This window comes from Archocentrus centrarchus, chromosome 16 (assembly GCF_007364275.1).
Source record: "Archocentrus centrarchus isolate MPI-CPG fArcCen1 chromosome 16, fArcCen1, whole genome shotgun sequence".
Classification (NCBI taxonomy): domain Eukaryota; kingdom Metazoa; phylum Chordata; class Actinopteri; order Cichliformes; family Cichlidae; genus Archocentrus; species Archocentrus centrarchus.
In genome coordinates this window covers 19,598,056-19,611,979 of record NC_044361.1, presented here as the reverse complement: position 1 = coordinate 19,611,979, position 13,924 = coordinate 19,598,056, and the positions used below count along the sequence as shown (strand labels likewise).

At 41.2% G+C, this 13,924-nt stretch overlaps 1 protein-coding gene across 2 annotated transcripts; it reads left to right on the top strand.

The window, feature by feature from the left end:
- Positions 1–1,938: 1,938 nt before the first annotated feature.
- znf576.1 (zinc finger protein 576, tandem duplicate 1) lies at positions 1,939–13,168 on the top strand. 2 transcript variants are annotated; one of them, XM_030749000.1, is made up of 10 exons: positions 1,939–1,987; positions 2,562–3,006; positions 5,231–5,743; positions 5,862–9,493; positions 9,575–9,821; positions 10,108–10,293; positions 10,602–10,697; positions 10,816–11,002; positions 11,231–11,438; positions 11,539–13,168. In XM_030749000.1, the coding sequence occupies exons 2-10, from the start codon at positions 2,607–2,609 to the stop codon at positions 12,751–12,753; spliced, it is 6,684 nt and encodes a 2,227-aa protein (XP_030604860.1). In that variant the 5' UTR covers positions 1,939–1,987; positions 2,562–2,606; the 3' UTR covers positions 12,754–13,168. The 2 variants fall into 2 exon arrangements, with proteins under 2 accessions (XP_030604860.1, XP_030604859.1); XM_030748999.1 differs by having other exon boundaries at positions 10,105–10,293.
- Positions 13,169–13,924: the final 756 nt, after the last annotated feature.

Sequence of the window (13,924 nt, the reverse complement as noted above, 5' to 3'; positions counted from 1 at the left end):
ATTATGTCTTTTTCAGGGAAAGCTTTGCATATTTCAGCGAGACAATGCTAAACTGCATACTGCATCTATTATAACGACATGGCTTAATAGCAACAGAGCCCAAGTGCTGAACTGGCCTGCTTGCAGTCCAGACCTTTCAGCATCAGGAAAAACAAAAAAATTATGATAAAGTAGACCCAGGACTGCTGAACAGCTAGAATCCTCCATCAGCATTCCTCTCCAGCAGCTGGTCTCCTCAGTTCTCAAGATGTTTGTGGACCATTGTTACAAGAACAGGGGGTACACAGTGATAAACATGGCCCTGTCCCAACTTTTTTGAGAACTGCTGCAATCAAATTCAAAAAAGCAATTTTATTTTCCTTAAAATGGTCCAGTTTCTCAATTTAAACATTTTATTTGTTTTCCATGTTCTATTGTGAATCAGGTATGGGTTTATGAGATCTGTAAATCATTTTGCTAATGGGTTTGTATCTACTACAGACTCCCCCCAACGAAATTACAATTCTGCAACACAGCAGTTTATTAAATGTGCGTGCATATGCAAATGTTACTGAGATGAGTGACTGATGACTAAAAGAAGCTGATTTAAGATTTATAAACAATGCACCTGCACTTTGAGGGTCCTTGGAAATGATTTTCATTATGTATTAAAAAATGAAAATTGCAGATTAAAATAATCAGTCTCTAGGGTGTGTTTTTTTTCTCTCTCTCTTTTTTTAGGTTGTTTGAAGCTGATTTTGGGACCGTAACAAAACTGACTTAACTCTCTGTACCCCATAGCGGCCCCAGATGATGCGGTTCCCCATAAGAGCTGTGGTTGGCCTCTCTGTTCCTACTACTGTTTATGTATAAAAACATTTTTGCACACACTGTATTTTAACATATTCATATTCATATCAACACTTAACAATAAATTGGGAATAAAAAACGGATATGTGTCAATTAATTATTTGGCAGTATTTTAGGTTTTAACCCCCAGAGTCCCCTCAAACACTCTGCCCAGGGTTTATGTAGTGAGTGCAGGCTGTTTACCTCATGCCACGTGTAGAGAGTCAACAACTATTTACTCTGGAGGAGGCTGTAGAACGCTGTGAAAAGTGTCTGATACCAGTCGAGTCAGCGAAGCTCACTTCTGTCCGATAACTGATACTGAGGTGAGCTGTTGAGGATTTCCAGAACTTTTCCATCGGCTACACACACACACACCACAACACCACTGTGCATCTGTGTTTTTTCATATTTTTTCTCTCTGAGGTTTTTTTAACAGGTGCAGCAGCTGGTGAACCATTGTATGTTCCTGTGCTCTGTCCCCTTATCTTTTCTCCTTTTTTCTCTCCCTTTTCCTTTTTTCTTGCTCTTTTTCCTACCTGTCAGCTCTGTCAATGCCATATTACACGTGCACTTGTGTAAACAATAAATAAATTAATTAAAAAACATCAACAAGAGGAGCCTATAGAGAATTTATAGAGCTCATCTTAGAAAAACAATTATATTTGGCACATTGGTTAGCACTGCTGTCTCACAGTTAGAATACCATCTGGGAGGCCTGGGTTTGATTCCACCTCGGCCCGGGCCCCTCTCTCTCTGTGTGGAGTTTGCATGTTCTACACGTGTCTGCGTGGGTTTTCTCCGGGTACTCTGGTTTCCTCCCACAATCCAGAGACATGCAGTTACTGGGGTTAGGTTAATTGGTCATTCTAAATTGCCCGTAGGTTTGAATGGTTGTCTGTCTCTCTGTGTTGTCTGTCTCCCTGCGACAGGCTGGCGACCTGTACAGGGTGTACCCTGCCTCTCGCCCTGCGTCAGCTGGGATAGGCTCCAGAAATGCACTGGTCAACAGTGCCACCCGGTACTGGATGAGGAAAACCACATTTCCCATCATTCTTCCGCGCCCTTTGTCAGACGTGACGTCACGATGTCTGCATCTCCTCCGTGTTGGCTTTGTGAGAAACGACGCGGAGGTGTTTGGGCGGACGAGGGAGTCTAGGTAACACTGAATCTATATCCTTCTGCTGACAGATACGGTGTCTGCGTAAATGAGCGTCTGTGTAAATGGGTGGCCTTAAATTAAGAAATTATATTTGGCGCTTTAGCAGAGCGGAAGTACCACTATTTGCACCCTGATTTTTTTTTATTTATTTTTTTTTACCGCAAATCAGTGAATTAGGCTAACTAGGCTACCATTATCTTTGTGTGGTTATTAGGGAGGTATTGCTCAAGGAAACCAACGGTATTTAAGAATGTGTTCTTCTAATGCTTTCACATGTCTTGAAATCGATATTTATTTATTTATATTTTACTACAACAGATTGCAGGGGCTGATCTCCCTGTCCTTTTTGTTTGTCTGTTTGTAATGCAAATGTTAGAAGCTCAGTAATTCTCTCGTCTTCCAGCTGTCGCCTTGTGGATAACAAAAGATGCTTTTCACTCCTTTTAAAAATGTATAAAGCAACAGTCTTACAAAATAGCTAAATGAAATAGCGCGATTGTTATTTGCACGTCATAGAAGACATAGTTTTACCTGTGTAATTGTCAGTCATATGTGTTAATTGATTTTGCAGAAACATCTGAACAAGAACATTTGAAAATCCAAGAAGCAGAGAGCCATGCAGACTACAAACCAGACTCGGAGTGGGTCAGACCCTGTGACCACAGCCACCGTAGAGCCACCACGGGACACTGAGGCTCAGCCAGCACAGACTGAGCCAGATGCACAAGAGGACAGCGAGGCAGCTGCTCCTGCCGATGCTAAGAAGGTGATCACACCAGAGGAAAGTGAAATGAGGCTACAAACAGCAGAAACATCCTCAAAGGTGGGGATGGACATGGATGCAGCAGCAAAATCAGCTGTACCTGAAACAAACACGAATCCTGGATGTGATGGGCAAAAGGTGAAAAAGCAGGAGAAAGCTGGAAGTGACGGCAGGAAATATGTTCCTTCCAAGAAGGCCATGATAGATCCCCTGAAGATGGATATGTCCAAACCACTGGTCATGCCTCTCACATGTGAGTATTTTATTTGTTACGTGCATTTTTTATGCTATATGCCATTAAGGTTTGACAGACCTGCATGATTGTTGATTATTATTTCAAATTTAGGATTAGAGGACACACCACATTCTACTGCAAAAATATCTTCAGTAATGAACTGTGCACTACTGTGTTTTTTGAGTACTTTTATGAGATGGTAAACTTTAATTTTTTTTTTTGTTTAATTAAGCTCATATTTTATGAAGTTTGGTTAAATCTGTACAGTGAATGTAGTCTACTGCTCAGTAGCAGACAAAACTCAAAGCTAGACCATTATTTTGATTGGGTGGATATTCGAGGTGGGAATCGCCACAGTATTCATGACACAGTACTCACGAGACAAAATTATTGGGATTTTTTTAACATTTCATGATATACTGAATATTTCAGTAACATGTATTGCAATTTATCACCTTTTTTTCAACTGGAAATTATGTCCTCAAAGTTGAAATTTGTCAATCCAATAAGATAAAATTATCTCACTTAAGATTTATTTTAGGGGTGGGACTCGATTAAAAAAATTAATCGAATTAATTACAAGCTTTGTAATTAATTAATCGAAATTAATCGCATTTTAATCGCATTTCAATATTTGACATGAGAAATATTAATTTAAGTTTAGTTGATGAATGAATCAATATACATAAGCTTAAACTTCAAAATTTTGTTTATTTTCCCACCAGTCTACTACACAGACCAATGAAGGGTGGAAGTGCTCCTGTGATAAGCAAACTCCTGAAATTAAAGTTAAGCATCATAACTGGATAGTTTTATTCAACATTAATGTCTCACTTGTTATAGTTGGAAATTAATCATTCTCTCAGCTGTATTCCTTGATGTTGAAATGTGTTATGCTTGTTTTAACAGCTTATTTTGAATTAAAGACTTAAAATTAAACCACAAAAAGGAGAAAAAGTTCGTTCTCCGTTTAACAGCTGCTTTCACACAGCTGTGCTTCACACTCACGGTTGCTAGGCGACATGAGCTACGCAGAGGTGACGGCAGCTGATATGAAGGCTAGCTGCTCACTTCCGGCCTTTGTGGTGTTCGTGGGCTGCGAAAGACGTGGGCCGGGTCCTTCGCAGGATGCGGCCCCTAATTTGGACATTGTGCGTCGATATAATCTGTACGCCGGGAACTCGTGCACTGAGAAACGTTCCACGGTGCAAAGTGCGATTAAAATGCGTTAAAATTTTTAACGCGTTAATTTCCCCGTAATTAATTAATCGAAATTAACGCGTTAAAGTGGCACCCCTAATTTATTTATTTATTTTGCTATAAAATAAGATTGTTACGCATACCAACACCAGAGTTCTAGTTACAAAAAATTCACAGCCCGGCAGTATCAAAGGATCGGATGACCAGGGGGTATCCCCTGGCTATTGGACGACCACTTGCAAGTGCTAATAGCCACACTATCAGTCTGATACCAGTCTGTAGTTGAATGGGGTCGAGTTGGCAATTACATGCACTCTGATTCTGATAATGCAGCAATTAACTATGATAAATCCTCAAAAATCACATATATGTGTGTCTACATTTATAAATTAGACAGCAATTATTTGCAAATCTTTGACAATCACTCTGAGGTGACCTGTGCAATTGCCTTGTGATCAAAATTTCTGGGCAACCATTTAGTCACCACACGTTGCAGTCGGTCGCAGAATGTGAAAAAATTCAATACAATCACCGGCAGCCACCAATTTTTATTTTTTATTTATTTATTTATTTTTGTAGTTGCAAGGAGGTTGGTGTCACTGAGCCATTAGCTTGCTCTGAATTAGGAGTTATCTTGGTCAAGTCAAGCATGTCCAGTGTTGGATGGTTTTTCGGTTCAGGTGATGTAGTGTAAGTTTGCTCAGCTAATGTTATCAGGATGTTGATGCATTACTTGAGACCTCTTGTTTGTAGTAGTAGTTAAATAAATGATAAAATACTGATATTTGGTGTCCCTGGATCGATTCAATGTTGCCACGTGAAATATCGTAGTACTGTGCTTTATCAATTTTTTTCCCCTTCACCCTTAGTTGATATATAAACTTTGCTGTTTCTTATGTTGTTGTAACCTCCACCCAATTTCACCTACAGTCCCAGAGGCACATGTTTTTATGAGCATGTAATATGTTTTGTATGAATTTCAGTCTAAGAATATAGATGCATGTTGTAAACTTTAACCCTCTTTTGCTCTGATTCCCTGTAGCGTCTCAGCTTTCCCTGCAGTGCATGGAGTGCCATATAATCTTCAGTGATCACAAGAGCAAAGAGCGTCACCTCAAGTTAAGCCACCCAGCAGAATATGAACAGTGCATACTGAGGAACGCCCTGTTTGCCTGTTATGTTTGTGATCGGCATTTCACAAACTCCACAGAGCTCATGGTCCACCAGAAAGCCCACACAGAGAAGAAACCTTTCAAGTGTCCGATCTGCAGTCAGGCCTTCAAAAAGTCATCAGAGCTGACAGTTCATAAAAAAATTCATTTTGGCCAGGATGGTTATGCCTGCACTGACTGTGGCAAACCTTGCAAAACGCTGACATTGCTGAAGTATCACCGGCGCACACACACTGGAGAGAGGCCTTATATTTGCAAGGAGTGTGGAAAGAGGTTCACCATGTCCAAAGCTCTGCAGAGACATTTGGTATTACACTTTCCAGAGGGAGCTGAAGGAGATGGGGGAGACACCACAGCTAAAGCACAACCGAGGAAAAATGACGGTAAGATAAAAACCATGGTACAAATAGCTTATCGTGATAAAATATTGTTCCCTGGAAATGTCTTGACTTGAAATAATTAAATGCATCACCATACAATTTCTTCTTTTATTATCTTTAGGTGCCACTGCAACAAAATATTCTTGTTCTGTATGCAAGGCCACTTTCAAGAGTTCCAGGACACGTCTGCATCACATGAAAACTAAGCACAATGTGTTGGCTGCGGCCAGTAATGCTCTTCCAGAAGGACAGCAAGTGAAACAGAGTACCCCCATTATAACTCCAATATCCATCTGCCAGCCAGCACTACTACAGGTGGAACCTAATGGACCTCTGCAAAAAGTTGATGCCAATATTGACACAGAGCAGATTCGCAAACTTATTGAGTCTTTGGGCAATGTGCAGAAAGTGAACCAAGTTGTCATATTGGGGCAGGTCCCACCTCATGCCCCACCACTGGAGGTGCAGCAAATACCACAAGTGGTACAGCCGGTGAATGTGCATCTCAGTCCACCACAGATAGATTATATAGGACTGAAACAGACAGACTCTAAGACAGGTGAATCTGACCCTCCAAACAACCCATATGACCCAATGGAGCAAACAATTATACTGGAACCTATTACTCCAGATGGACAGCTGGAAAATCCCTCTTTCTCAGAACTAAGTTCTCATATAGCTGTGGGTATAAATACAGAGCTAACACTCATTCCAGCTGAACAAACAGAGAGAACTGAGGCAGAGGCGATGCATCAGATCCTTCAGCAACCAGAGGTGGGTGCACTTCCTTCTAATCCTCTGGAGCAAATGGTTTGTCAAAATGAGGTAGATGATCTTAAACAAAATCTTGTCATATTAGAACTTACTCCTGCATTGATACCAACTGAGGAGCTAGAACAATCCCAAACTGTGCCACAAATCGAAATCCCTTCATCCTCTCTGGTGCCAACCACAGAACTAGAGACTCCCGATAAGGCTGCAGAGCAGACTGTACTAGATGAGCAAGAAGCCAGCCTGTCAGTTCCACCACTTATGCCTACTGTTGAGTTGGAGCGAACATCTTTACAACCAGAGGAACAGGACCTTTCTTCTTGCCCAGTAGTTCAACCAGACACACTCACCCAAGCTGCAAGTGAATCGAAAATTGATTCCAACAAAGTATTTGATTCACAAATGCAGACTGTAGGTTCAGATCAATTGCATGCTGTGATAGATCCAGGCACACAAGAAGGGACACAAAAGAACGCAGAAGAAGAACCACCTGAGAAATTGCTGGTAGAAAGCAAGAACAGCCTGTCTGAATCAGAGAACCCACCTGCTAAAGAAGAGGTTCTGTCACAATTACAGTCTAAGAAGGTGGCAAAGATCTCTGAATTACCCATTAACGTAATGTCAGCCCAAGAGCTGGTGAAAGTACGGAAAAGAAAGCCAGCCAGGGCTTTTATTTTTCAAGGCTATATGCAAGACCTTGTTGGATCCATTTACCAAGATGACTTTGAAATTGATGCCAAACCTGCCAAGCGCCAAAGGACAAAAAAAACTCACCTTGTTGTTAAATTTGGTCCACAAAGCAAAGAGAAGAAAAACAAGAAACAGAAGAAGCCTTCACAGCAGCGTCAGCCAATGGAGGAAGAAGCAACAAGAAGTAAAACGCCACCAAAAAAAGTCACAGAGAAAAAAGTACCATCACAGAAGAAGGGAAGGAAAGGAAAAAAGGAAAAGACAGTGGAAAGTGTATTACCTACTGCTGAAATAAAATCACCCTTATTGGTCCAGGTCCCACAGGTAGATCAAATCAAAGAGGATACAAAAAAAAATAAGATGAAAAAGCAGAACAAAGTGGCCAAGGTCCAGGGGGTTGTTCCGCATATAAGTAAGCACAAAACTGTAGCATCATCTATGCTTACAAAGAAAAAACAGGCAAAAATAATGCAGAAAGATCAGCCCAAAAATGCAAAGGATGGGAAGGTAAAGAAAGACATGGCAAAAGGGAGAAAAGTCAAAAAGGCGGACGCATCTGGCTCAAATATAAAGCAAGACTCGCTGCTTCTACTAAAAGGTCATAAACAGCCCCAGCTGAAAGTTTACAAGCTAGACCCTTCTAAGGCATCGAGCCAAGCCTCTGAGGCTTCACCTTATGAGTCCCAGACAATATCACATCAGACTAACAATAATCTCGAGCATCCAACAAGCGAGTCCACAGGTAATATCACAGCAGAAGGTAAGAAAAAAGGAGGAAGACCGAAGAAGAACCAGAAAGCACTTTCATTGATGTCCTCGCTCCAGCTTTCCCAGCAACCACCTGAGCCTCTGCCCACCAAGCCAAAGACCACAAGGAAACGCAAAGCTTCCTCAAAAGTAGAGACTGAAGGAGTGATAACTTCTCATTCCAAGCGTGCCTTAGAGTGTAAGGACTGTGGAGAGCGATTTAGTGAAGTCTCATCCCTTCAGAAGCACAAGGCAACTGTGCATATCATAGAAAGTCCCAGTCTCACGTACACCAATGGGAATATTTTTGAAGGTGTCTCTACTTTAGACCTTTACCAGCTTTCCAAAGAGAATGAAAAAGTTGTTGGGGTGATGAATGCTGCTATAGACTGGGACACTGAGCCAGAGATGGGGGAGAATGCATTAGAAGAAAGGGAACGAAGTGTCTCGTTTCCAGCTTTGATTCCGTCCCCGTCTTTACCCATTCCTCCTCCAGATGTTGAAGTGAATCTATATGAAGATAAGAGTGGAAGCAAAACAGAAGATGATAATCCATCTCATAAATCTCCAATAATTCACTCACCATCTGATCAAATAAAACATTGCAAGGCTCTTCCAGATTTCACACCTGAATCCTGTTTAAGTACCTCTACTCAGACAAAGACTTCTGAGACTGGAAAGCCTTCACCATCAGATGATGAGAGGCTAGAAGAAGGTACCCCAAGAAATCTCATCTCCAAATGTGAAGTCCAGGGTACAACAGATGAAGATATTAAGGAAGATTTCCTTCTAGAGGTAGATTTAGTCACTGTTGGGGATCAGAATGAAAAAGATGATCCAGCTTCTCATGATGACACTGTTCCTCAAAATGAATCTAATGCAAGCTGCAATTCTGAAGGTCGAAGCACTGACAAAGGACCTAACCAAGTCAGTCCTGACACAACTGAAAAAGGTCTGATTTCACAAACTGTGTCATGTTCCACTCATCAAGTGGAGATAAAAGAAGAGGAAGAAGAAATGCTAGTTCAGAAGCAAAAGGGTGAAGGGAAGGGAGCTGTTATGAGGAATGCTGCGAGAGGTAGGAGAAGAGGAACAGGGCGTCTGAAAAGGAATATACCATCAAAGAGAGTTTCAGCTGGAGAGCCTCCCAAAGGCTCAGAGAAACAGCAGGATTATTGTCAGGTAGTTTATGAAAAACTTCTCATCACCTCAGATTCAGAAATGATTGACTGTGAGATCAGCAAAAAGACCTCACAGCCAGAGTCGAGTCCTGAATTTGAGGTCAACAAAGCAACTGCTCCCACTGCACTGTTGCCTTCCATTCCCTTGGTGTTAGAAGAATCTCCTGAATACCAAGTTGTCTTTGAGCTGGAGTCAGTAACGACTAGTGTTGGAGAAGTAATGAACGAAAGAGGGCTGCATGGAGGAGCAGAACAAGATAAGGAGACGGACCAGTCTCCAGGCCTCATACTCGAGAAGTTCCTTACCTCCAGACAGAGAGCGGCTGCTGAAAAGGATTTGATGGCAAGAGACAATCAAGAACAGGTGAGATGCTTACTGTACCAGTAGATTACATGAGGCCACAGAATTCAACATTACATACTTAAGAAATTGCTTTCATTATAGCATGTGGGCTGCATCACCGAAAATGATGTACAGGTTCTTGGGAATGAGGAGATCAAAGTTGAAGAGAATAGCTCAAATCCTCCGCTGACTGTATCCACTAGTCAAAGCAGGCAGAGTCATCGTGACATAAGGACTGTTCTGGTGAAAGAGGAAAGTGGCTTCATGCTGAATGATGCTCCGGCCACACCTGGCAGCAGACACATCCAGTGGAATGTGGAGCCACTTAGTGAAAATACAGTCATTCCATGTAAGTATTAAGGTTCCTCAACTAATATGTAATTTGGAATTGATTTTTGCAGTCCGCATTCCAACTGGTACAGTATCTCTTGATTTCTTCTTCTTTGGAAGTAACAGGATTTCTGATTATTGGATAGACTCACTATGGCTGTTTTCACCTCTGCTTCCACTCAAGCTAAACTAGGCTGATCACCTCTTGATACTACCTGTGTACTTAAAGCCCCGGCATACGAGTGGTGCCAATCAGAACAACTCCTAGAAAGATATTGTGTCATGTTGAATTTGTATTTTAGCAGTGGAGATTGGGGAGAGGACAACAGACTGTCGCATCTTGCCAGAGTTCAACACCAACCAGTGCATCTTCTATCCAGTAAAGGAGGAGGAAAAGGAGGTCCTAGTAGGATCAGCTGAGAGCAGCAGAAATCCAGAGGGGTCCAATAATGCAAATGAGACAGAAAGCCAAACAGCAGATTGTGATATGCGTGAGTAATTATCTAGTTTCCCTCATGTCCACTCTCTCTCAACCTCCACCTTCCACTTACTTTTAAGTCCACCTTGTTGTATTTTTCTGTTGTTAGTTTTACTTTTTTTTATGAATTTATGTTTATGTGTAAGTTTATGTTTTGTGTTCATATTTGTATATTTGTAATGTCCATTTACAGGGACTAGAAATTGGGTCAAATTGTGTTTTTAAATGCTATATAAATGGAATTGCCTTGCTTTTCCATTTTTATATTTAGGCTTTTCCAAAGACTTTAGAAAGACATTAATGCTGAGTCTGTTAAAACAGATGAAGGGAGCCATTCTGCACCAGAATATCAGGAAACAAGGGTCAAAGGTATTTTGTCAGATCCTGGGGTCATCAGTGACTTTGAAGATCGACGAGGTTTGTTTCCTGTTTTGGAATTATAAGTATTTATATTTGAGTGACTTTCTTAAGCTCTTTATTGATGATGTTGCTAAAACTTAAGATAACCATCTTCATATAATAATTGATCTTTCAGCTGTGTCAGACTCTGAGTGGCAGCATCCGTCAGATCTCCGTGACTTTCTCCTCCAGAGTTCTGATGAAGAGGACACGGCTGGTTTTGAATTGTCTGATCCTCAGCTTGACTCAGAAACAGAAGTAATGGCCTATTTCTACAAGAACTCAACCGTCAGCCCACAACAGCCAGCTCACACATCACAAAGGTACAGTAAGGCTTTTTTGAGTCTGCAAGCATTCACAGAAAACTAACATACATAGAAATACATCTAAATGCCATTCTTTCTAATATTGCTGTTACTTAAAATAGTCACAAGTACGACAGTTTAGGGTGAACACAGCATTCTGTAGATTTGTACATGTAAGATTTGCTCTTGCATGTGGTGGTCACTCCTTTGCTCTTGATGTTTTTTCCCCCATCCTCCCCCACCCAGTTTGCCAATGTCAGTGATCCAGCCTAACACGCCAAGAGATGACAACAGAACCAGAGAGCCCATTGATTACTTCTCTAAGTATTTTGGTTGGGATACCTGGGTAGAAATTGCCAACTGTACAAATAAACTATCCAACATGCCTAATGCTGTCACAGCTAGGGAGGTGGCACGCTTTGTTGGGATCCACATTGCAATGGGAACTTTGAAGGTTTGTATTTCCACCTGTTTAATTTCTTGAATGATTACCTCACTCTTGGTTAGATGTAAAAGTTCATTTTATTATTTTTTTTCTGTTGTTATTTTTTTAGTTTCCCAGTGTGAAGCTCTATTGGGAAGACTTGACTAAGGTGCCCTTGATCGCTGAAGCCATGCCACTGTCCCGTTTCCTTGAGCTGTCTCGCATGTTGAAGCTGACTTCCACAAAGTATCCAGCAAACACAAATGCCCATGAAGGAACTTGTGATAGTGACCAATCTGGTGACAAGGCAAATGGCTCAAACAGTTCACAAAAACAGACCGACCCCCTGTGGAAAGTTCAGCCATTATTGTGCCGTTTCAAAGCAGGGTGCCTGTCGTTAAGACGAGAGGGTGATTATGCAGTTGACCAATATCCAATTCCTCTCACTGGAAAGGTGCACAATGCCAAGCCGTCTCTCTACAGCACTGCATTAATTGGATTTGGTGGTTTACTCTTACATGTCGATTTTAAGGTTGATCTCTCAGACAAAGAAGATGCTGTAGAAAAAATGGTCCCCAAAGGTAGCATGGTATTCCTTTGCAAACAGGAACTCTCCACTCCTGTTATGCTAGAACGCCTTTTAGGTGCTGGTGTTCATGGAGCAGGAAGAGTAGGAGGAGCTCGAGGACAGATTGGGGATGAGTTTGTGAGCTCAGATGGGAAACTGATGCTACGCAGATCACACTGTGGCTTCATACTTTCTACTGCAGGAAATGGCCAGAAGAGTGCAGCCTCTCTCATTGAAAACTTTGAGAAAGCCCAGATGTCGGCCCGTCTCAATAGAGATTTGAAAAATCTTTATTCTATTCCCCTCACTGCCTCTGCACCTAGCTGCTGGCCCCAAGCGGTGCTTTGGCATCTCACGGATCTGGCTTTGGTGAACTCCTGGCTCCTATATCGACAGGATTTCAGAGCAGCCACAGCACCTTTGACTCTCATGGCCTTCAGATTGGAAGTGTCCAAAGCTTTGATCTTCTCCAGTAGCTCCGAAACTCAAGACTCAGTTCCTCCCCAACCACCTGCAGAGGAGGCTCACACAACAAATGAAACTCGAAGTCCCATCCTAGTGGAGGAGAGTCCTCTGCCAGATGCAGCCACACGGTACGATGGTTCAGGTCACTGGCCGGAACAACTTGGAGAGGGCGAAGGGGGCAGGTGTCGTTTTGGGGACTGCCAGAGGACATCACGAGTGTTATGCCTTAAGTGCTGTGTCTTTCTTTGTATCTCACGTAACCACAACTGCTTTTTGAATTTCCATAATCAGGGAAGTTTGGAAAAAGAGTAGTGCAGACTACAGACTTCACCGTATATTCTTGATTTTGCTTTCTGATTGTAATTATGATTTTGGTGTAGGTATACTCAGTATCTCTGTCCCTAAAACTTTTCCATGATGCCTTTCACTGTCATTCTTTTTTAGGGCTATTGTGATGCAGTTTAAAAAAATGCTTTGTGATCAATCTTAATATGTCATTAAGCAGTTGTTAAAAAAAATTTTGCCTTCAGAAAGAAATGTAAAAAGATTCACAGGCATACACTCTGCTGCAAAAGAAGTGTTAAAGATGTTTTTATCATTGAGGCTACCATGATACTTTTCCCCCTATTTATTTTTACCTAATCTAGTTTACATTCCATAGTGAGCTTATTTTTTGGCTCTGTGAATTGAAGTACTATTTATTTGAGTTGTAGAAAACAATAAAAGACAAATGGGAAAAAATAAAACCTTTTTTTTTTTTTTTAGGACTGGTTCCAAATATATATTTTCACAGTTTGAACTGTCTTAATGTTAAAAAGCAATGTGACAAAAATATTAAAACTCTTCTGCACTGAAACGACTGGGTAGGACACAGCACTGGACCAATGCAAAATTTTTAAAAGGTCATGAAAAATTAAACTGCAGAATATTATGTTTTAATATTTTACAAAAGTTAAAACTGAAATACCTGTAAATTAAGAAATATTGTTGCACAGGTGGCATCCTATCATGGTACCACACTGGAATTCACTGAGCCCCTGTGAGCGACCCATTCTTTCACAAATGTTTGTAGAAGCAGTCTGCATGCCTAGGTGCTTTGTTTTATACACCTGTGACCATGATTGGAACACATATATTCAATAACTTGGATACGTGAGTGAATAGGAAAATTGGAAACGGGTGCAGTGATTTATTGAAATGTGCAAACATACATGGATATAAGGAAAAACGGAGTTTGTACAATTCTAACGAGCTGAAAGTCAACATTTGTTATGACCACCTTTATTCTTCAGTACAGCCTGAACTCTCTGAGGCAGCTTTCTTGTCATTTCTTTCAGTCTTCAGGAATAGTTCTCCAGGCTTCTTGAAGGACATTCAAAGCTCTTCTTTGGATGTTGAATACCTTTTGTTCTGTCTTCTGTCAAGATGATCCCACCCTGCTTCAATAATGTTGATGTCCGTTCTCTGGGGAGTCCAATACATA